Below are 20,707 nucleotides of genomic sequence, written 5' to 3'. Positions count from 1 at the left end.
CTCCCTGGGAATATTTTTTTGGATTAGGTATAAAACTGGAGTGGAAGAAAAGATTTGCTAGTGGAATTATCAAAGTATTGTGGGGCTCTGAACAACCTGATCTCGGGGTAGCATCCTGCCCGTGGTGGAAGGGTTGGAATGAGATGATCTTTAAGGTCCCTTCCTGCCCAAACCACTCTGGGATTCTGTGATTCCATAGCAATTTCAGCACAGACATAGTGCTGGCTGTGCTGCCTTTAGGAGCCAAGGCCACTTTAACAGCCCCTTCCACCCAGAGTGGGTTTGTTTTCCTTACTGATAGGGGAGATAAAACTGTTGTTAATGGCAAGTGAGGGATGGAACCACTCTGACTCCAGCGGAAGAGCTTTCTACAGCTGCTGTGCTGAATTAGCATCCTTGGACTGAAGGTATTCCCAGCCTTTTGGATGCTTCTGAAGCATCTGGGGGAGTGCTCCTGGCTTCACTGAGAAATGGATCACGGAATCCTGGGTTGGCTTGGGTTGGAAGGAACCTTCAGGATCATCTCATCCCAAAGGTGACAGGACCACCTTCCACCAGAGCAGGCTGCTCTGAGCCATGTCCAGGCTGCCCTTGGACCATCCCAGGGACCTTTTGGAGAGCAAAAAGCAGAGCTGGTGCTTCATGGGCATCAACTCCTCACAGCCTGGGCTGCCCTGGTGTGGAGCTGCTTTGGCCAGGACAGCCAAAGCCCTGCAGCTGCAGAAACACCTCGGTGTGCTCTGTGTCCACACCAAGCAGGGCTGGACCCTGTGATCCTCCTCCCAGCCCGACTCCCAGCCCAGCCAGGGCCACGGGCCGGGGTCCCACGGGGCCACCCACATCCGTGGCCATGCCTCCCTGCTTTTCCCCACGTGTCCCCTCCTTTGCCTGCCCTTCTCCCGGTGGAGAACCCGCAAGAAAACGTTTTCTGTGAGCGCTTTCTGGGCCGGCTTCCAGGCCCACGCTCGGAGGAAGGGGGCTTGGGGAGGAGGAGGAGGAGAAGGGGGGAAGGTAAAGCTGACCAGGCTCAGCCCGATGGCTTCTCCAGCTGCAGAGCATTTTCTGAGCGAAGCTTTTTTTTTTTTTCTAAATCTGCTTTTTTTTTCTTCATGTCCTTTTATCCTATTTTTAACTGTGGCCTCCTTCCTTTTCTCAGCCTCCTCCAACACTTCCCCCTCCCCTGTGCTGCGCTGCCTCCCCCGCACGCTCTCGCTGAGATGAATGGGAGCCTTCTCACAGGGCACGCACAGCTGCTGCTCCTGCCTGCAGGACAGCCAGGCCTTCCCTGGGCCAGCCAGGCCTTCCCTGGGCCAGCCAGGCCTCCTCTGAGCCAGCCAGGCTCACCCCTGGGCCAGCCAGGATCACCCCCAGGCCAACCAGGCCTTCCCTAGGCCGGCCAGGATCACCCTTGGGCTGGCCAGGATCACCCCCAGGCCAGCCAGGATCACCCTGAGCCAGTCAGGCTCATCTCTGGGCTGGCTAGGATCACCCTTGGGCTGGCCAGGCCTCCTCTGGGCCAGCCAGGATCACCCTTGGGCTGGCCAGGCTCACCCCTGGGCCAGCCAGGATCACCCCTGGACCAGCCAGGCTCACCCATGGGCGAGCCAGGCTCTCCTCACCCTCTTTAGCTAACCAGAACAGGCAAAGGAGGATGTGCAGGAAGGTGAAGGGCAGCAGGATAGGAGGAAATTGGGATGAGTACCACCGGGAGGGATGCACTGAATGGGAAATCATTGCATGGCTCAGAGAAAGCCCTGCACAAATTCCTGCCCTTCCCAACCTGCTGCAGCATTCCCTGACCCTCAGCTCTGCCAGGCCCAGGGGCTGAACAAGGCTCAGGGCTCTGGTGTCACCTCTGGCTGCTGAGGTGACACAGCCTCTCTGGCTCTGGGGCTGTTTAGGGCCTGGCTGGAATGGGGGTTTTTCACTTTTCCTCTGTGGATCTTTGGGTATTCCACGGGCTGAAGGCCAGTCCCAGCTGCTGTGCTGGGGAACTTGATAGGCTGGACTTCATAGGTTGGACTTGATGATCTTAGAGGTCTCTTCCAACCTCATGATTCTGTGATTCTGTGACACTCTGGGCTGCTGAAGGACACACATCATTTTCTCTGTTAAGGGCACTCCCCAATCTGTTGGTGGAGAGAGGAGATCCCTCCATGCCTTGGGAATGGATTGCAGGGCTGTGGATGCCTATGGGATGCCTGTGGTGTGTGTGACTCTGCTGGGAAGCACGAGCAGCCCCTGCTCTGCTCTCAGGTCAGTGGGAGCTGGAGTGCCTGGCTCCTGTGGATCCTGTTGTTTCCCAGGTGGGCAAAACACATCCAGGGGTTCCTGTTGTTGAAAATGGGACTGGACTCCTGGTACTAAAAGGATTTCAGCATTTATTACAATAAAAAGAAAGAACTGAAGCAAGGAGGCCTGGGCTGAGCAGGAGCGTTCCCATTGAGGATGGAGCAGCGCCAGCGCTGGGGCTGCTCAGCAGCGATGGCCCCAGTGATGTTCCAGGGGAACAGCACAGCTTCCCTGGGTCAGAAGCCCCTTTTTATCCTGCTTTTGTCCCTCTGGATTGGTTTCTGTTTGGATCCTTCATTTTTATGAAGGTTTAAGGCCTCGATTGGCCAGTACAGTTCTGTCCAGGCTGGCTCGTGGTGCACTTTACTGAGGTGTGTTATGGTACCTTGAGCACCTGATTTCTTATAACTACCCTTTAACCCCTTTACAGTATAACAACCAAACTAACAGTACATGCTTAACCATCTATCAACTATTTTACACTAGTTTCTAGCCTATTTTTAACACCATGACCCTCAGTGATGCTGGGACCTGCTGCAGAGGATTATTTGCACTGAGGCGACAGAATGACAAAAATCCAGGCTTTCAGTTTTCCATTTGATTCCTGCCTGACTCTGGAAAATTCCCTGTGCTGCCTGTCCGAGACAAAACCCCAGGGAGCTCCCTGTGCCTTGGTCATCAGCAGAGAATGAGCTCAGAGCTCTTTTCCCATTTGAGCTGCAGAGTCAGCTGGTGATGAGGGATTGTGCTCAGCCCTGGGATGAGGCTGGGGCAAAGCTAGAGTGTTGGTTTTGGGAGAAGCCTGGAGATTTGTTGGGATTCTCAGGTATAACAGGGGATGGGAGCTCAGCAAGAGGCAGAACTCAAATTTGGGAGCTGCAAAAATGAGCAACAGCACTGAGAGCTCCAGTGTGCCTTGGGGAAGGGACAATGGGATGTCCAGGAGGAAGGGATCTGAGCCACAGCCTGGCCAGGGTTTCTGTGATGTCTGCAGAACAGTCTCATTTTGGGGTGCCCTTGGAGCAGGACTGACCCCTCTGTAGGGATGGAATGAGCTGGATGTACCTGCTGGATTTTCCAGGGGAGGAAACCATCCTGCAGCACCAAACACTTCAGACAGGCCACACAAAGCTCAGCTGCGGGGAGAGGGGGGTGTGTGTGGTGTTTGAGCTTTCCCAAGAAAATTCCTCAGAACTGTGACCTGTGGGGACACTGGGCAGCAGAGCACCCTCTCCAGAGGGTTTGGCTGCCCGTGGCCAGCCCTGGTGGCAGCACTTAGGGGGGCTTTGCTGGGCTGGTGAGAAGCAGGGAGGGCAGAGAAGTGAGGAGAGATATTTGGAACAGCTTTTCCAGAGAAGTGGTGGAATTCCTGTCCCTTGAAATGTTCAAAAAATGTGTAAATGTGGCACTGGGGGACACCACATGTCCACCACAGTTTAGTGGTGGGCCTGAGAGTTTCTCCAGCCTTTAGGATTGTCTGATTGTGTTTTCTCCCTGGATGGACAATGGGATGCCAGGAGAGCACAGCAGGGCAGGCAGGGGGGCTGTGAGGAGTGGGGAATCCAGGACCCTGCAAACAGCCTGATCCCTTCAGCTGCTGGCAGCTCGGAGCACCTCTCTCCTTCCAGATGTTCCTCGTGTTTATGGCTGCTGCAGCAAGAGCCTGAACTCTCTCATTAATGCATTTCTCTCTCTCTCTTCCTCACATCGAAGCCAGAAGTCTCAGCTCTGAGGCTGCAGCTGGGAAGGAGCTGGGGTGAGGGGTGGGAAGGGGAGGGAGGTGTGCGCCAGCCTCGCGGCCCATTCACTCCCCCTGCGCCTCCTCCCCCCAGCCCTCCCAAAATACACATGCCCCGCAAAAAGAAAAACACTGGCAGATTTTTTATTTCAGAAAGTAAACACTTAGGCCATGGGGGTCTGGAGGTTATGGGAAAAGAGGAAACCATTGGGCTAATCAGGCCGGGACACACTTCCCCTGCTGAAATAAAGCAGAAATCGCTGCCTCACAGGGCGCCGCTGTGGTTAACCCTGGGGCTGCCAGTGCCATGGAAAGTCTTCCCTCAATCCCTGGGATTTGGTGCCCTGTGATTCACTCTGCTGCTCCCAGTGCTGGGAGCCCCACTCTGCCCACTCATTTTCCATCAATCCCTGGGATTTTGGGGCTCATGGTTAACCCTGGGGCTGCCAGTGCCGTCCATGGAACATTTTCCCTCAAACCCTGGGATTTGGTGCCTTGTGGTTCATTCTGGGCTAGCAGTGCTGGGAGCCCTGCTCTGCCCACTCGTTTTCCCTCAAATCACCAATCCCTGGGATTTGGTGCCTTGTAGCTCACTCTGGGCTAGCAGTGCTGGGAGGTGCCCACTCATTTTCCCTCAATCCTGGGATTTTGGGGCTCATGGTTAACCCTGGGGCTGCCAGTGCCATGGAAAGTTTTCCCTCAATCCTAGAATCTGGTGCCTTGTGGTTTGCTCTGCTGCTCCCAGTGCTGGGAGCCCAGCTCTGCCCACTCATTTTCCCTCAATCCTGGGATTTTGGGGCTCATGGTTAACCCTGGGGCTGTCAGTGCTATCATGGAACATTTTCCCTCAATCCCTGGGATTTGGTGCCTTGTGGTTCCTTCTGGGCTAGCAGTGCTGGGAGCCCAGCTCTGCCCACTCATTTTCCATCAATTCCTGGGATTTTGGGGCTCCTGGTTAATCCAGGGGCTGCCAGTGCCATCATGGAAAGTTTTCTCTCAGTCCCTGGGATTTAGTGCCTTGTGGTTCACTCTGCTGCTCCCAGAGCTTGGAGCCCAGCTCTGCCCACTCATTTTCTCTCATTCCTGGGATCTGGGGGCTCATGGTTAACCAGGGGCTGCCAGTGCCATCCATGGAGGGTTTTCCATCAATCCCTGGGATTTGGTGCCTTGTGGCTTACTCTGGGAGTGAACTGTGCACTGTGGTTCAGTGCTCGGAGCTGGACCCTGCCCACTCATTTTTCCATCAATCCCTGGGATTTTGGGGCTCATGGTTAACCCAGGGGCTGCCAGTGCCACGGAAAGTTTTCCCTCAATCCCTGAGATCTGGTGTCTTGTGGTTCACTCTGCTGCTCCCAGTGCTGGGAGCCCAGATCTGCCCAGTCATTTTCCCTCAGTCCCTGGGATTTGGTGCCTTGTGGTTCATTCTGGGCTAGCAGAGCTGGGAACTCCACTCTGCCCACTCGTTTTCCATCAATCTCTGGAATTTTTGGGGCTCATGGTTTACCCAGGGGCTGCCAGTGCCACAGAAAGTTTTCCCTCAATCCCAGTTTTGGGGTGGAAGGGGAGCCAGCACTCTACAGCAGCCCTGTGGCCCTTTGGGAATGGGCTGTTGGGAATTTTTAGTAGGAAATGAAGTTTTTTCTCTGGTTTATGAGCCATCCTATACAATTTCATCGTTATTCTTGCCTGAGAACTCTGCCTGTCGGCTGCAAACCTCTGCAGAGAGGAAATCTCTCTCTGCTTGGATCAGCGGGATTTGGGCAATTTCTGCAGAGCTTTGAAAGGATTTCAGAAAGCTCCATTTTCCCTTCCCTGCCAGATTTGCATGAGGTGTATAAATCATGAAATTGTGGATTCTTTGGTCACAGACCTTCCAGGGGGGGATCCTTCCTGCTCTCTTTTACTCCATATAGAGCACATGGAATGTGGGATTGGTCAGGAGATGGGAGACCCTGGGTTCTCCCATAGAACAAGGAATGGTCTCAGTCCAGGTGAGAGCCCAGGGGCCTTTGTACCTAAAGAGATCCCAATTATCCTTCTCAGAGCCTGGCCTTGGATTTCCCAGCTCCTTTCCCATCCTGACCTGTGCTTTGGGCATGGGCATGGGAATGGGAATGGGAGTGGGAATGGGGATGAGGATGGGAACGGGAATGGGAATGGGGATGGGAACGGGAACAGGAACGGGAACGGGAATGGGAATGGGGAGCGGAATGGGAATGGGGATGGGAATGGGGATGGGAGTGGGAATAGCAATGGGTCCCATTCCCAGCTCTCACACCTTTTGCAGCTTGGGAATGGGAATGGGAATGGGAATAGCAATGGGTGTCACTCCCAGCTCTCACACATTTTGCAGCTCTGTGTGTTTTGGGAAAGGCTGGCTCACTAAGCAGAGCATTTATAAATGAATATTAGAGACTGGCCATTGCTGGGAGCCAGGTGTGTTCCATCAGACCTTGTCCCAGGGATTGCTGACTGCCTTTGCATCCTGCCAGAACCCAGGGAGACTTCGCACCCAGACCCCTGCTGCCCCCAGGAGCTCAAATCTCATCCCAATGCCCACACTGCCATTCCTGAGGGAGTTCCCAGCACCCGGAGCTGTCCCCTGAGCCTTCCCTCTGCCTGGAGTCACCAAGCAGGGCCTGAAAGCAAAAGCCAGCCCGGAACAATCTCTAGGCAAGGGAAAGTGATCTTTCCATCAGAGCTGAGGAGGTTTGCCCTCAGCCCTGGGCGGTGAAAGGTGCCATCACCGGTTCCTTGAGCCATCAACTCCCTCTTGCAACATCCCCACCAGGAGGCAAATCCCACATAGCCGCAGCAGGGGAGCTGCAGACCTGCCGGGTCCCACCCTGCTATCTCAAGAATGCATTTGAACAGGAGCTGTTTCTGCTGCCTCTGGAGGTCGGGGCTTCAGATGGAAATCAGGCTCCAGAGACAGTCCCACGGGGCAAATTTCAGGATTTTTGGAGTTGGTGTTCAGCACAGATAAGCCCTCGAGAGCACAGATACTTTATCTGAGCCTTATCTGAGCTATTTGCATCACTTCAGCCTGAGAAACTGCTGTCAGACGTTTGGGGGAGGGAGGGGGGCAATTAGGATGGTCTTTCGGTTCTTTTAATTGTTATTTCCAAGACACTTCCAGGAGGATGGGACTGTCCTGTGCCCAGCCCAGCTCTGGGAGCTGGTCCAGGCTGGAGAGGGGAAGAGCAGGAGGAAGTGCCAGGCTTAGAGAAGCAAGGAGAGCGTTTGGAGGGACATTCCTTGAAAGCCCTGTAAGGAATTGCATATCTCTGCTCTACTTCTGAAATGAGACAGAAATCAGCCCAAGCTGCTCCTGCTGTCAGTTGGGAATGGAAATTATTCCTCCTTTTCCAAGCAGAGCCAGGGCTGAGCTTTCCAAAGGAGCTCTCTGCACCTCCTTTTCCAGAGCCTGCTTTGTGCCTGTGATGTTTCTCACCTTACCTGGAGCCTCTGGTGGAAATATGGGGTCCTGATCTCTTGTGCTCTCCCAGACCCCTGTTCATCCCAATTTTGCAGCAATGAGTGCTGGACTACAAGGACCCTGCAGTGGAACCTCCTCTTCCCAGAGGGTGGGGGGATCATTCACCCAAGCTGTCAGTCCTGGTGACCCTTCCCAGTGTTCACGGTCATGGAAACAGAGAAATGCCTTTCTGCCAGGTGTGTGTGATTCACTCTCCAGAATGGTTTGGGCTGGGGGCCCTTAAAGCTCATCTTGTTCCCTGCTCAGGGGAAGGCTGCTCCAAGCCCTGCCAGCCTGGCTTTTTATGGCAGAAGGGTTCTCAGGGATAAGATTTAGGACACCAGACTCATCTTGCAGCTGGGGGTTGGATAAACCTTGGCTGTATCACTTCCCAGAAAGTCTTTAAGCATCTAAACCCCACTGCCTCCCCTTGGAGTGAGATCCCCAAATCCCTGCAGCCGCTCCTGTGAGCCCCTGCACAGCAGTTTCTCACGTTGGAGATGCAGATGATTAATTCAGTGCACATTTTATTGCCATATTTAATTCAGTGAGGTCAGGAGAGTGGCTGAGGGTCCCTGGAGAGCGGGGCTGTGCGAGTGCTTTGGATTACACACAAAAAGAGACTCTGAAGTGAGCCCTGGCTGGCCCTGGAGCTGCCTGCAGCCTCCCCAGCACGTGCTGGAGTTTCCCAGCCCTCCAGATGGACCTTCCCCCGTGGGATTTGGGATCAATAGGCTTTGGAAAAGCTGCACTGGGTCAGTTTGGCTGTTTGGCCAGAGCTGGAACGTGGCTCCTCTCTGTGCAGCTGGTCCTGGGAGGGATGGGCCCGTGGAAGCAGGCAGCGATAACGAGGCCCTGGTGCCTCTGGGGGCAGCCATGGGACACCCCAAAATGCCTTCAGGGAGGGGTGGGAACAGCTTGGCATGGAGGGTGGACTGCATGTGGGCTTACTTCCAGCTTTAGGCTAATGAAAGGAGCTTCTCCGTGCCCTGGGAGCTGCCTTTGGAGACCTCTGATCCCCAAAGGTCAGACAGGGCTTCTGTTTTGATGTTTTTCCTTCCCCTGTGATGCTGCAAGGACAGGTTGGGATGCAAAGCTAGGATCTCCACAACTCCCTGTCAGGAGGGTGGAGCCCAGTGGGGATTGGTCTTGTCTCAGGGGTGACACGGGAAAACAGCCTCAAGTTGTGCCAGAGTTGGGGATTTAGAAAAAACAGAAAATAAACTGCTCCACCAAAGGGGAGATTTGATTTCTAAGGAGATCCAGGTCAAACAGTTAAGGAGAACTGTTAAATTCTCCTTAACTCAGCAGCAGTTCCATTTCAGAAGTCAGGAATGCCTTTCTCCCAGGTCTGTGTGATTCACTCTCCACATCAGAGGTTCAAGTTGGGCCAGGGAACTCTTGCTTGCTCAAACTGATGTCAGCGCTGAGGTAGAAAAGGAAAAAAGGAAGAGATGCCCCAAGGGAGCCTGTTCATGGAAAAATTCTAATTTGGTCAGTTCCAGGCATCTTGCAGAAGAGTCTGCACTTGGGAGATTTCAACCCAGTTTTCCAGACTCCAGAGACAGGACTAATTCTGGAAGGCAGTGATGGAAACAAAGCTGGCATCTCTCCTGCCCTGGACCAGCTCCTCACACCGACTCCCCTGGGGTCTCTGTGACATCTCCAGAGGGACCAGAGCTGCTCTTGCCCTGCTTTGCATCCAGCCCCTGCCTGACCCCAGGAGAGCAGAAGCCTCGTGTGCCATGGCTGTGCTTCCATGCAGGCAAGGAGCCACTCTGTGCGAGTAGGAGCAGTAATCAGACTGACAGGATAATGAGGCAGCCCAGTAGCTTTGCTTTGCCTCCTCCTCGTGCCGAGTCCCAGGCTGGGTGTCAGCTCAGTCCCCGTATCTTGAGAAAAAAACCTCTCTTTTTTTTCCTCTTTTCTCCTTCTTGCTGCCAAAACTGACAGATTGTTGGGCGGAAATCATCAATATTTTGTCAAAACCAAATCCAAATATTTCCAGCCAAACCTCAGCGTTTTTTGGTGCTGATGCACAAACAAATCTCCGTGGGAAATGCCAGCAGGGAAAGCAGATGGAGAAATGGCTGCAGTGCTCTGCTGTCCTGGCTCTGCTTGGGATGTGTGGCTGAGGGGCTGTGAGGAGCAGGGTGGTTGAACCCAGGAGCTAAATTTGGGTTGATCTGTGTTTATTCAGAGCACAGTGGTGTAAACAGCCATAAACGAGCAGCCTGGCCTGGGCAGTTCATCCCACAGAGTCTGGAGTGCAGCAAGCATCAAAATTCCCTCCCTGCTTTCCAGGAGCAGGATGTGCTGCTCAGGGAATGATTTGAGAGCTCTCACCCACCTGCTGCTGCCTGGCTGTGATCATCCTGCCCTTCTCCCCTTCCATTTGCCTCTGCATTTAGCACAGCCACACTTCCACAGCCACCCCTCTTCCCAAATCCCTGCTCCAGTGGCTCTGGATCATGGTGGGAGCACTCTCCCCTCCACAGCCACCTGAAGTCAGGGTTTTGGGGCTCTCCCACGCCTGCCAAGAGCACCTCACCCTCGCTGGCCATCGCTGCTGCTCCTCACTTCATTAGCACCAGGGATGTTTATAAATGGCAGGATAATATTTTTCGTTTCCAGTTTGGGTTTCCAGGGCAGCCACTTTCTGAAGCACTTAGGAAGTTTAGAGAAGACGAGGTTATATAAACGGTTTTCCCCCCCTGGGCCCTTATTAATCAAGTGGCTGTGGAGCCATTCCCAGAGCTTTGGGATGCAGGGCACTGGCTGGGTGAGGGGAGGCAGCTTTTTCTTGGCTCCTGCCCTTTATTTGGGAGTTTGGGATGAATGGAGCTCTCAGACCTGCCTGTGGGGTTTGAAGCTGCTGGAGGGCTCAGGAGGCTGCTCCTGGGTTATGTTAAACTGGCTTTGGGGCTGGGCTCCTGCATAGCCCCTTCTCTTTTAATGATGTTTTTCCTGGCCCTGTGGATTCATCCCTGTAAAATTTGGTTATTTGGTGCAAAACCTTTGCATTTCCTGAGTGCAGGGCAAATATGATTTCAAGAGCAGCGTGCATCAAGTTGATCCCTGTGCTTTTGCAGTGAACCCCTGTGGGTGTGCACATATACTGATTAATAATTCCCTGATGCATTCCTAAAGCTTCCCAGGACCTTTTCCCCATCCAACCTCCCCAGGTTGGGTTTGGGAAACAGGAGCCAGCTTTGGTTGCCATTAGAACAAAACCAAGCTCTCCCTCCTCTGTGTCCTTCCTCCTCCTGCCTCCTCTCCACAAGGGATGAGGAAATGGGGATTTTGTGTTTTCCTTGAGTGGATGGAGCAGCAGGTCCAGCTGCTTCCAGCCTGGAGCTGCAGGTCCACAGGAAATCAGCTCATTAATCTGCTGCCCCACCTTCCCAGTCCTCCAGCCAGGCTCTCCCAGTGTGAAAATGATGATTGAAATAGCCAGAGGAGGCCAATGATGATTTAAAGGGGGTAAAAGGGGTATTTGCAACTATTGCTGACTGGGGCCTTGACAGAAGGGAACTGAATTTCTTCCGGGTCTCGGGAGCGTGTGAGGAAAGGTGCTGAACATCTGGAGTGATTTAGGAGCTCTGGGCTGTTGTGCTGGAGCTCAGCCCGAGGAGCAGGGCTGGGATGGGGAGAAAATCCTGCTGTGGCTTTTGGCTCCAGCTGCTGCAGGTTGGGTGTTCAGGTCCATGTCCACCTCCCCAGGGATGGCTGTGGTGGCCCAGGACATTTGAGGCAGCCCTGGGGTGTTTGATGCATCATCTGAATGGATTTTCTTCACTTCCCAGAACTCCTTTTGGGGTTGGAAGGAAACTCCAAGCCCCAGAGGTTATTCTGTTTCATCTCACAGAACACAAATCAGCTTCCCAGCTTCCCTTTGGCCTCATCCTTATCCAAGACCTTCCCCTCCCACAGAATCCTCCTCGAGGAGGTGAACTAACTGGGTGAAAAGAGCTTGTTAACAAATTACTTTTAATAGGCCTTTTTTTTTTTCCATTTTGCAATTCCTTCCCATATTAAAAGTGCAAAAATAGAAAGCTTTAGCTCTGGTTGAATGACACAACATTTTCCTTGTTTATTTTCTTTCCACTGCTTTAACCCAATGAGAAGTGTGGGAAAAGAAAAAAAAAACCCTACAACAAACTGCTCTGTATCAGCCAGGAACATATTTAGAAAAAATATTTGCATCTGACATTTTCTTCCAGCCACCAGCAAAGCATGAAAAATAATAAATAAATCATCTGTTTTCATGGCAGCTGGGAGGTGGATGGGGAAGCAGAGTGTGCTGAGCCCTCCTGGATCCCAGCAGCTTCCTGAGGATGGGATGAGGCTTCAGCCTGGAGCAGGCTGGGTTGGATGGGATGTTGGGAAGGATTCACCCCTGGGAGGATGGGCAGGCCCTGGCACAAAGAAGCTGTGGCTGCCTCTGGATCCCTGGAAGTGTCCAAAGCCAGGCTTGGAGCAGCCTGGGACAGCGGAACTGTTATGAATAAGAAGCTTGACTAGGCCAATATTCAAGCAGCAATCAATTTATTCTTTAATATGGTAAAGTATGAGCAATACAGCGCTGGGTACAGTGGGGGAAGTTTTCCCTCCAACTGCGCACCGATAGTTGATGGTTACAGGTATTTATAGGGGTACTCATCAGTTTTTTTCAGCAGTTTCTATTTCCAATCTTTTACTCATCAGCAATTTTTATTCCAAATTATTACATCACAATTCTATACACTATTGTGATTTTAATTTCTCAGGATGTATTTTCAAAGGAGTATCCCCAGATGGTGACGGTCCAGTTTCCAAAAGAAGAAGACAAATCCCATCTGGTGGGGTCCAGCTCCACAGATGTGTGTCCACCTTTTAATTGCAGAGACTCTAAATCTCATAACAGTGATGTCCAGCTTCCCTTTGGTGGAAACCATAAACCCTTGAGGTGATGTTCATCTTCCTTTCTCAAACTATTTTCTCTGCTTCAATAAGGCGTGAGATAAGCATATTTCCTTTATATATATCCCAAAGCTATAGTTTCAAGGATACAAGTAATATTCTAAAATTATACTTCAAAAGGTTATTATTGCAGAGCTTTTTATGGATTAAATGCAAGCAAAAAGCAACACCTTTAACACCTTAATTCCAATGCTCCTAAATCAACCAGGGTTAATTGCAAACAAAAGATAGGTTCAAAGGCCTTTTTCCATGCTTTATTTTCTTCAGTTATTATTAGAATTCGCAACTATCCCATTGTTGGTGTCCACACATTTGCATTCACAAGCACACTCTTCGCCTGTTTGTACCTGACACGAAACACAGCTTTGCATCTCACAGAACCCATGGCAGGGCTGGCACTGGATGAGCTCTACGGTCCCTAAAGCCCCAGAAATGCTCGGTGCCGCTGCCGTGGCTGTCCCGGGGTGACCGTGTCCCCTCGGCAGCCGCAGTTCCCTGCCAGCCCAGCAGCTGTCTGCTCCCATTCACACCCGCAAGGATTTAGGGCCTCGGCGGGCTAATCAGGAGACGCTCCCGGGGAGAGAGGCGTGTTATTTAATTAGCGGCACAATGGGCTGGCTGGGAGGCACGTGGTGGCTCTGATGGCAGGAGATAGATGTCCTTTTAGCCGGCCTAATTGTTGGGAAATAGCGGGGGCTTTGTTCAGCCCCAGCGTGGGCTCTGTGATCTCGCAGAGCCCAGGGGCTGCCCGCTTATAATTTTAGACAGATCTATTCAAGGCTGCCCTGCAGCGCGGGCCCGAACAAGCCGGGCATTGTTGTAGAGCCAGGAGCTGTGGCCAAGAAAACCACCCCGAAAAACCCAAACACGTGTAGGGAGGAATATTTCCCTGGCGCTTATTCGCTGCCAGGCCAGGTTGCCAAGCGCGGACAATTGCGGGAGAGGAGGTTTCCAGCGCCGGGAGAGGGTTTTTCCTCTTCGAGGATCCTCAGCCAGGAGCGGTGCTGGGGGTGCCTCTGCTGGCAGAGCCTCTCTGGGAATGGCAGCTCCATCTCCTTCTGGAATTTCCGTGCTCTGGGTACGATGCATATGGGATAATCGTGCCCATCTCTGAATTATCTCTTTGGTGTGCACCTGTCACCTCATGGCCTTGGCAGGACAGTGCTTGGGGATGGAGGGACCTTCCTTGCTGCATCTTGGTTGGTTGTGTCTTCCAGGGTCCTGTGGAACAGGGGATGGAAATCCCAGTCGTCTCTCCTAAATCTGTCTCTGGAGAGATCCCATCATGGTCCCCAGCCCCTGAGCTTTTCCTTTGTGGCTGCTGAACTCACAGCTCCTTGGGAAGGGAGAAAATGTCATTTAAAAAAGGGATGGAGGCACAAAGGTGGAAATATTGGCCAGGAATTAAACTTCCATCACTTGAACCCCTCTGTCCTGGCCCAGGTGTTAACCCGGGGGTCACTGCAGGCCTGTGGTTTATTTTCCTGGGCTGATCACTTCCAACTGGCTGCCAGCATGGCATTGTCCTGGTGGCTGCCACTTCTCAGGCTGTGGGTTCTACACCAGAGCTTGGAGCTGGCCTGACCTCCCTTGGGAGGTGCTGGTGTGCCTCTTGGACCTCGATAAAGTGCAATGTGGCTGTTCCTCGGTGTTTGGTGAAGCAATGGGCAGTGTTTTGGTGATGATGGGTTTTTGAAAGATGGAAAGTGCACATAAGCATCAGTGATCACATTCTGGCTGTCAGGAGACCATTTATGAGCAATGATTCCTTTGGCTCTCCCTTGTAATCCCCCCATGTATCCCAGGGGAGGGAATTTCAAGGGATCAGTTCAGTAAGGAGAGACTGGTGGATGCCAAGAGCACAGCCACAAGCAGAGCTGTGCTGCTTAAACCTGAGCTGGCTGCTCTGTTTGTGCTCTGAAGGAGAGAGATCTGAGCCAGGATATCTGAGCAAAGGCAGAGGGGTGTTCTGCAGGTGGGATTTGATGGGTATTGGCTGCACGTGTCTGTTTTAATTGGGAATATCGAGAGTTCAGCAGCAAAACCCTTCAGGATGTGTTTGCCCAGAGCTCAGTGCTGTGACTTGAGGGGAGGGGGAAGATGTCCTGAGAGCAAACAGGGCTGCAGAGCAGCTTAGGAGGATTTTCCATCCAGGCCCTGCTCCCAGCAGGGACACGAGGGAGTGCCAGCAGCCGTGCCAGGGCATTCCCGTGGGGATGGCACTGCCAGAGCCCAGAGCAGCTCCTCCGGTGCGGGACCAGCACCCCTGGGAAGGCAGGAACGGGGGCATTGGAGATGCTGGGGCAGCCTGAGAGGCTCGCTCGTTATCCCGGGTGTGTGACAGGGCTGTGGCAGCCACGGGGCTCTGTGTGCCGGGCCCTGACCCCCGCTGGCCACAAAGCGGCTTTTGTGAGCCCTCCCCGGCGGGAGTTAATGAGAGCAGGAGCCGCGGAGGCTCGCAGCCCGGGGACAGGCGCTGACAGGGGGCATTGATGGGCCAGGCTGGGCACCCCAGCGGGAGCACTGCCCTGCTCTCCTGCCCCAGCACCCAGCCTGGGGCTCTGGCCGTGCCTCGGGACCCCCGGGGCCGCACTGGGGTCCGGTCACCCCCCCGGGCCCCTGAGCTGGCTCTGGAGCGGGTCCCACAGTCCGTTCCACCAACGAGCCCTGCTCCATGCCCGAGCCAAAAACGGGAGCTGGATGGAGTCAGCGGGGCTAAGCCAGCCTCCTCTTACCAAAATACTCCAATGCTTCCCAGCTATTACGGCGCTTGAAAGAAATTCTCGTATCATTTTAAATTCCAGGAAAGGTATCTCCCGGGGGAACGGCCGCGGCAGCTGCCTGCTCTTTCCTCTCATTGCACGGGGCCACCTCCACACCCAGGGCCACCTCCCTGCTCTTTCCTTTCTTGGACTGGTGGCTGCTGCTCCTTCCAACAACGTCCCCGTTACGATAAATCCTTTCATGTCTCCGTTTCTCCCTGGAATTGCAGGACAGTTTTGTTTTTTTTTTTTTTTTCCTTTCCCCTTTGCTCCTGATTTTTGTCTCATGCCCTCTGGGTATTGTTTACTTGACAAAACATCAAACCCAATCCCTGACCGCTCGCGGTCATTAAAAATCCCATGGCAGTTTTGGGGAAGGCTCCAATTTGGCTAATTACGTTCTGCCATAAATATCCCCCTGCAGTTTTAATTGGATATGGTGTTCTTCATTTCCTGGCCATTACAGCTGGGTGGATGCTCCACGTTATTACGTGGCCCTTGTATTTCACCCCATACTTTGGTAGCAGCAGTGCTTGGAAAAGCTCCCTCTCCAGACCAGAAGTTACACCTAATTCCTGCTGCAATGAGAATGGGGAAATGCGAGGGAAAGGAGAAGCTGGCCCAGCTTTCTCTGAAGGAGAGCCAGCAGCTGCCCTGGGCTGGGACAGGAATGAATTTGGCCCTGGAGAAGTGAAAGAGCCATCCCAGCCAGGAGAGAGGTCATGGAAGAGCCGTCCTTGCGTTCGGAAATCACAGCAAAGGCTCCGCTCTCCTGACACCTTTTCTCAGAGCTAAATGAATAATCATTATTCTTGTTCTGTTACCCCAAGGTTAGTCAGCGGCCCCGGGAACAATGGGGCATTACTGCCCATCCTCTCTTTGTTCGAAGCGGCTGCAAACAGTGGGGCTGCGCTGCGGAGGGAGGGCAGATGGTTATCGCCCATCCTTGGGCTGCGGGGCCGTTCTCCAGCCCGGCATCCTCCCTCCCTCCCTCCCCGACGGAGCCTGAATGGATATTCACGTTCCTAACGACACAGTGGAAAACGAGGGTGAGACTTGGATGGGCAAGAGGAAAGATTTTCCTAAAGCCTGTGAGCAGCAAATAGGAACCAGTTGCTGAGGAGAAGTCATGTTTGGCAGGTCTTGGACTCGGAGTGGTCACATCCCAGCTGAAGAAACTAATCAATGGATTCCTTCCATGCCTTCTGCGAACACTGAGCCATTGAGCGGCTCAGCTGGAGCTCAGAGCCAGGGCTTTCATGTTGCAGCTCTGAAGTGAACACAAATTAAGGCGGCTGCTGGGATGGAGTTTGAAGGAGACATTCAGCTGCCCCAGGAGGAAACTTCTGTCCGCAGCCACTCTCTTCTTTTCCTCCCCTTCGGGGATTTTTGCCCTGGTGTTACTTTTGGAAGCATTTCCAGTTTCCCTGCATGTAGGGGTTGCCATGCATTGCACCAGCAAAATGGAGCACAGGTTTGGGGAGGCACAAGGGGGTGAGACACAGCTCAGAGCTCCTCTGCAGCCATCCTGCACCAAGCTGGGCTCAGTGTCATCCCATCAGTGTGGGATCAGGGCTCAGCCGGGATGCCAGGAGGGTGTGGATCTCTCCTAATAAACACCCCACAAGCTCTGAGAAAGGTCTTTATTAGAGCCTCTGTCCTGGTCCAGAAGAGAAGGATCTCCAGTACAGGTGCCCTGGAGTTCAGCCAGTCCTCGAGACTGTAACACTGCAGGAGCGGCTGAGCCAAAAGCGTTACCCCAGGGGCCAAGCTAAAGCAGAGACACCTCAGGGCACCCGCTGCCTCCTCTTGCTGCATCTCAGTCTGTGGCAGCTCCCTGCAGGGCCTCTCTGCCCGGGACAGCCGTGTGCCGTGTGCCACCAGCAGCCTGTCCCGGGCCGTGTTTGGGCAGGTCCCGGTGACCCCGGCGCGCCTCCTGCTCCGTTTCGCTCCGGGGCTTGCGGTTTGCTGCAGCCGCGCTGAGCGGGCGGGCGATCCGCCGGGGTCATTTCCATGCACAGGACCGCAGGTGCTTTCTGATGGCTCCGGCAGGCAGCTGCACCCCCAGGCAGCCCCCTGCCCTCCCCTCCCTGCCCGGATCCCAGCCCGGGAGCGCAGGAAGGGAAGGGGAGCGAAGGGAAGGGCTGGGGGCTCTGATAACTGCATCAGGTTTCTCTGCCCAAGCCTGCTCTGGAGGGATCACAGATCAGATAGAAAGGCAGCTGTTTCTCCTGAATCCCCTTCTGATTTTCAACTAGAAACGTTCTGCTAAATCGCCTCTCTGTAGTTTCTTCCTTCAATCGTTGCTGTATGGGGAAGAAAGAAACCCAAACCCAGGGCAGGTGCAAGCACATGATCCTGTCCCGGGGAGGGACCACATTTTATCCTTGCAGCAATCCTCTTTCCACCTTCGGATTTCCAGGTTCATTCCTGTGGTAGGTTTCAAACCACCAGCTGATGTTTCCAGCCCTGTGCTCTGCCTGAGCTCAGGTTCTCCTGAGCCCTTGGGAATCAGTGGAGGGAAGTTTTTCATCACAGCAAATCTCTGGTCCCACTTCACTGCTGCAGGAATGGGTTGTCCAGAACTGAGCTTGCCAGTAAATTGGAAACAACTTTGCCTTAAAAACTGGGAATGTGAGAGGCTGTCACTGGGTGAGGAAGAGGAACTTGGGGCTGGAGCTCCCAGCCCGGCTTTGCCAGCTTTCAGGCCTCCTGCTGCTCGATCTGCCTGCCTTGGCAAAGCCGTGTGTGCAGCCAGAGCCGCCTCTCCTTGTCTGGCCCTGGCAGCCTCGCAGCTCTTTCAGTTGCACAAAGTCCCTGCTATAAATACTCCTGTGCTGGCTGAGCAAGGCCCCGCTGCAGAAACGAAATGATGGGAGCTGCAACGTTTGCATCTGCAGCTCATCTTTCGGGGCCTCGGGAGGTTTCAGGGGTGTTTGCAAGCGGGACTCTGCTCCATCCCAAGGGCTGGGCAGTGACTGTGACCCCGGGCAGCTGCTCCTGCAGGCCTGTGTTCACTTGAGCCCATCTTTGATGAGAGCAGCCTGATCTGTGCCGGGTCGGAAGCTGTTAAAGACTTTCGGAGTGACAGAACCACAAGAGTTGGTTGCTAATGACTTTTTTTCTCCGTACCGGTAAGCTGACATCTGTGAGTCATACTCTCCTTCTGCTGTGCCGTTTGTGGTCTCAAGTTTGTGCTACCTAAACACAATCAAACAGACTTCATGTGAAAACCGATATTCTCTGTTAACTGCATGCTGTGCTGGCATGACACTCATCTTGCACCTTCAAGATGCTTTTTATCCAGTCAGTTCCCAACTCTCTTTGGCCTCCCACCTCTGCCAAGCAGGTCAGGAACAGCCCCCCTGGCTGTCACCCTCCACAGCACAGTGTGCACTGCTCTGCCCTGGCTGTGCCCCTGACTTTGGATATGCTTGTGGGTGGGAGAGGACCAGGCTGCTCCAGGCAGGATGATGGGAGTGTGAAGGGGAGATGGAAATGTGAGGAGATGATGTGAGCATGAAGGGGCGATGGGAGCCGAAGGGGTGAGTGTGAAAGGCAGCGGTTCATGTCGAGACAGGCAGGGTGAACACAACTGGCTCGGTTTCAACAACCATCGGTTTCAGACAGCGGCTCCAGCCAGAGCTGCCTGCAGCCAGCGTGCTCAAACTCTTATCCCGTGGTGTTTGGGGGCCGGGGTGCGAGCAGAGGTCGGGGCGGAGCCGCCCTGGATGCGCTGCCCCCTTTCCCGCGTTCCCCGCTGGATGCGCTGCCCCCTTTCCCGCGTTCCCCGCTGGATGCGCTGCCCCCTTTCCCGCGTTGCCCGCTGGATGCGCTGTCCCCGCTCCCCCGTTCCCCCCTGGATGCGCTGCCCCCTTTCCCCCGTTCCCCCATGGATGCGCTGTCCCCTTTCCCCCGTTCCCCCATGGATGCGCTGTCCCCGCTCCCCCGTTCCCCCGGCCGGGCAGCGCCGGCTCCGCTCCCTGGAGCGCCGGGCCGGGCAGTGCCGCCTCCGGGGCGGGGCGGGGCGGTTCCTCGGCCGCTGTCACCGCTCGGGGCCGGCCCAGCGCCCTCCCCTCGGCTCAGCCCGGCCGGGGCGGCGGCGGCGGGGACGGGCGAAGCGGAGCGGAGCGGAGAGCGCAGCGCAGGCGGGAGCGGAGCGAGGAGCGCGGGAGGAAGGAAGGAGGAAGGAAGGAAGGAAGGAGGAGGAGGAGAAGAAGCAGGAGGAGGAGAAGGAGGAAGAGCAGCGGAGGAGGGAGGCAGCGCCGGCCGCGCTGCCCCGGGCGCCCCGCTCCGCGCTCGGCGGGGCTCAGCCGCCGCCCCCCGCTCCCGGCGCGACGCCCCCGCGGCGCTGCCCCAGCCATGAAGGCGGCCGTGGATCTCACCATCATCAAGACGGAGAAGGTGGACATCGAGCTCTTCCCGTCCCCCGGTGAGCGCCGCGTCCCCTCCGCGCCCCGCTCCGCGCAGCCCCGGCCCCGGCCCCGGCGGCGGGGGAGCTTTGGCGGGGGGAGAGGCCGGAGCGCTGGGGAGGGGTGGGCAGGGAGGTCGGTGTGGGGTTTTTTGGGGTTGTCCTTTGGAAGGGAACACGGAGCGCGCCCCGAGTCGCAGCGCAGCGGCGCCGCCCGGGCTGTGCCCGCTGCCGAAGGCGAGTTGACTTTCCGAGCGCTTTTATGACTTTCCATCCCCCTCCTTCTCTTAAAATCCATCCCGCCGCCCCTCCAGCCTCCTTCCCTCGGGCTCCTGGCATCCTTGCCGGGATTTGGGAAGCCCGTCCGGCGGGCAGGCAGGAGAGATGCGCTCCCGGGGCTCCCGCCCATTCCCATCGCTAGCTGGGATGGATGTGCGTTCCCCCATCCCTGACTGGAAATGCCTTGTGTGGTCCAGGCACTCGTGGTATTTGGGAAACACAACTCCAGTGCTAAATACTCTGGATTTAGCACGTTTAATCCAGGAAAACCCGCCGCTTTGATATTTTTTTCGCCCTTCTGGAGCTGGAGAAATGGGTGGGGAGAGGGTGCAGGGAGCAACACGTTACTGGAGGGAGGCGAGAAGGGTTTTTTGTGTGTTGAAGCGGGGTGAGTTCAGCTGCTGCTGGCTGTGGTTGCTGCTCCGAGCCGAGGCTGACCAGAATAAGGGCTGCTGTTCACACACTGCTGGCGTCTGGCTGCTCGCTGACCCCGGGCGCCCAACTCCTCTCTGCCCTGCCCAGGCGAGGTGGAGGATGGAGCTTGGAGGACCCGCAGGAAAAACAAAAAACAACCCTTTTTTCTGCATTAAACCAGTCCTGTTGCTTCATCTCTCCCTGCTGCAATTCCCACTGCGCCAAACTGGAAGTTCGCTGGGTTTTGTGCAGCACCGGTGCGGCAAAGAAAATCAAATTAAAGATTGAGTTGTACGTTTCTCTGCCGGTTAGAAAGTTTCTAGGAAAGCCAGAAGGGAGCCACAGCTCCCGCAGGCATTGGGATTTTGGGC

General features: G+C 54.7%; 1 protein-coding gene across 1 annotated transcript in view; it reads left to right on the top strand.

Annotated features, from left to right (window-relative positions):
* Positions 1-19,594: 19,594 nt before the first annotated feature.
* Positions 19,595-20,707, top strand: part of ETS1 (ETS proto-oncogene 1, transcription factor) — a 45,889-nt gene continuing 44,776 nt past the window's right edge. Inside the window, exon 1 of the mRNA XM_054292903.1 lies at positions 19,595-19,664. Coding sequence (XP_054148878.1) covers positions 19,595-19,664 — 70 coding nt within the window. The remainder of the gene's footprint in view (positions 19,665-20,707) is intronic.

The sequence above is a fragment of the Melozone crissalis genome, unplaced genomic scaffold (genome assembly GCF_028551555.1).
Source record: "Melozone crissalis strain CALT ecotype California unplaced genomic scaffold, PUWL_Pcris_2 ptg000120l_1, whole genome shotgun sequence".
Classification (NCBI taxonomy): Eukaryota; Metazoa; Chordata; class Aves; order Passeriformes; family Passerellidae; genus Melozone; species Melozone crissalis.
The sequence above is the reverse complement of the archived record's forward strand: the minus strand, read 5'-3'. Positions and strand labels throughout refer to the sequence as shown.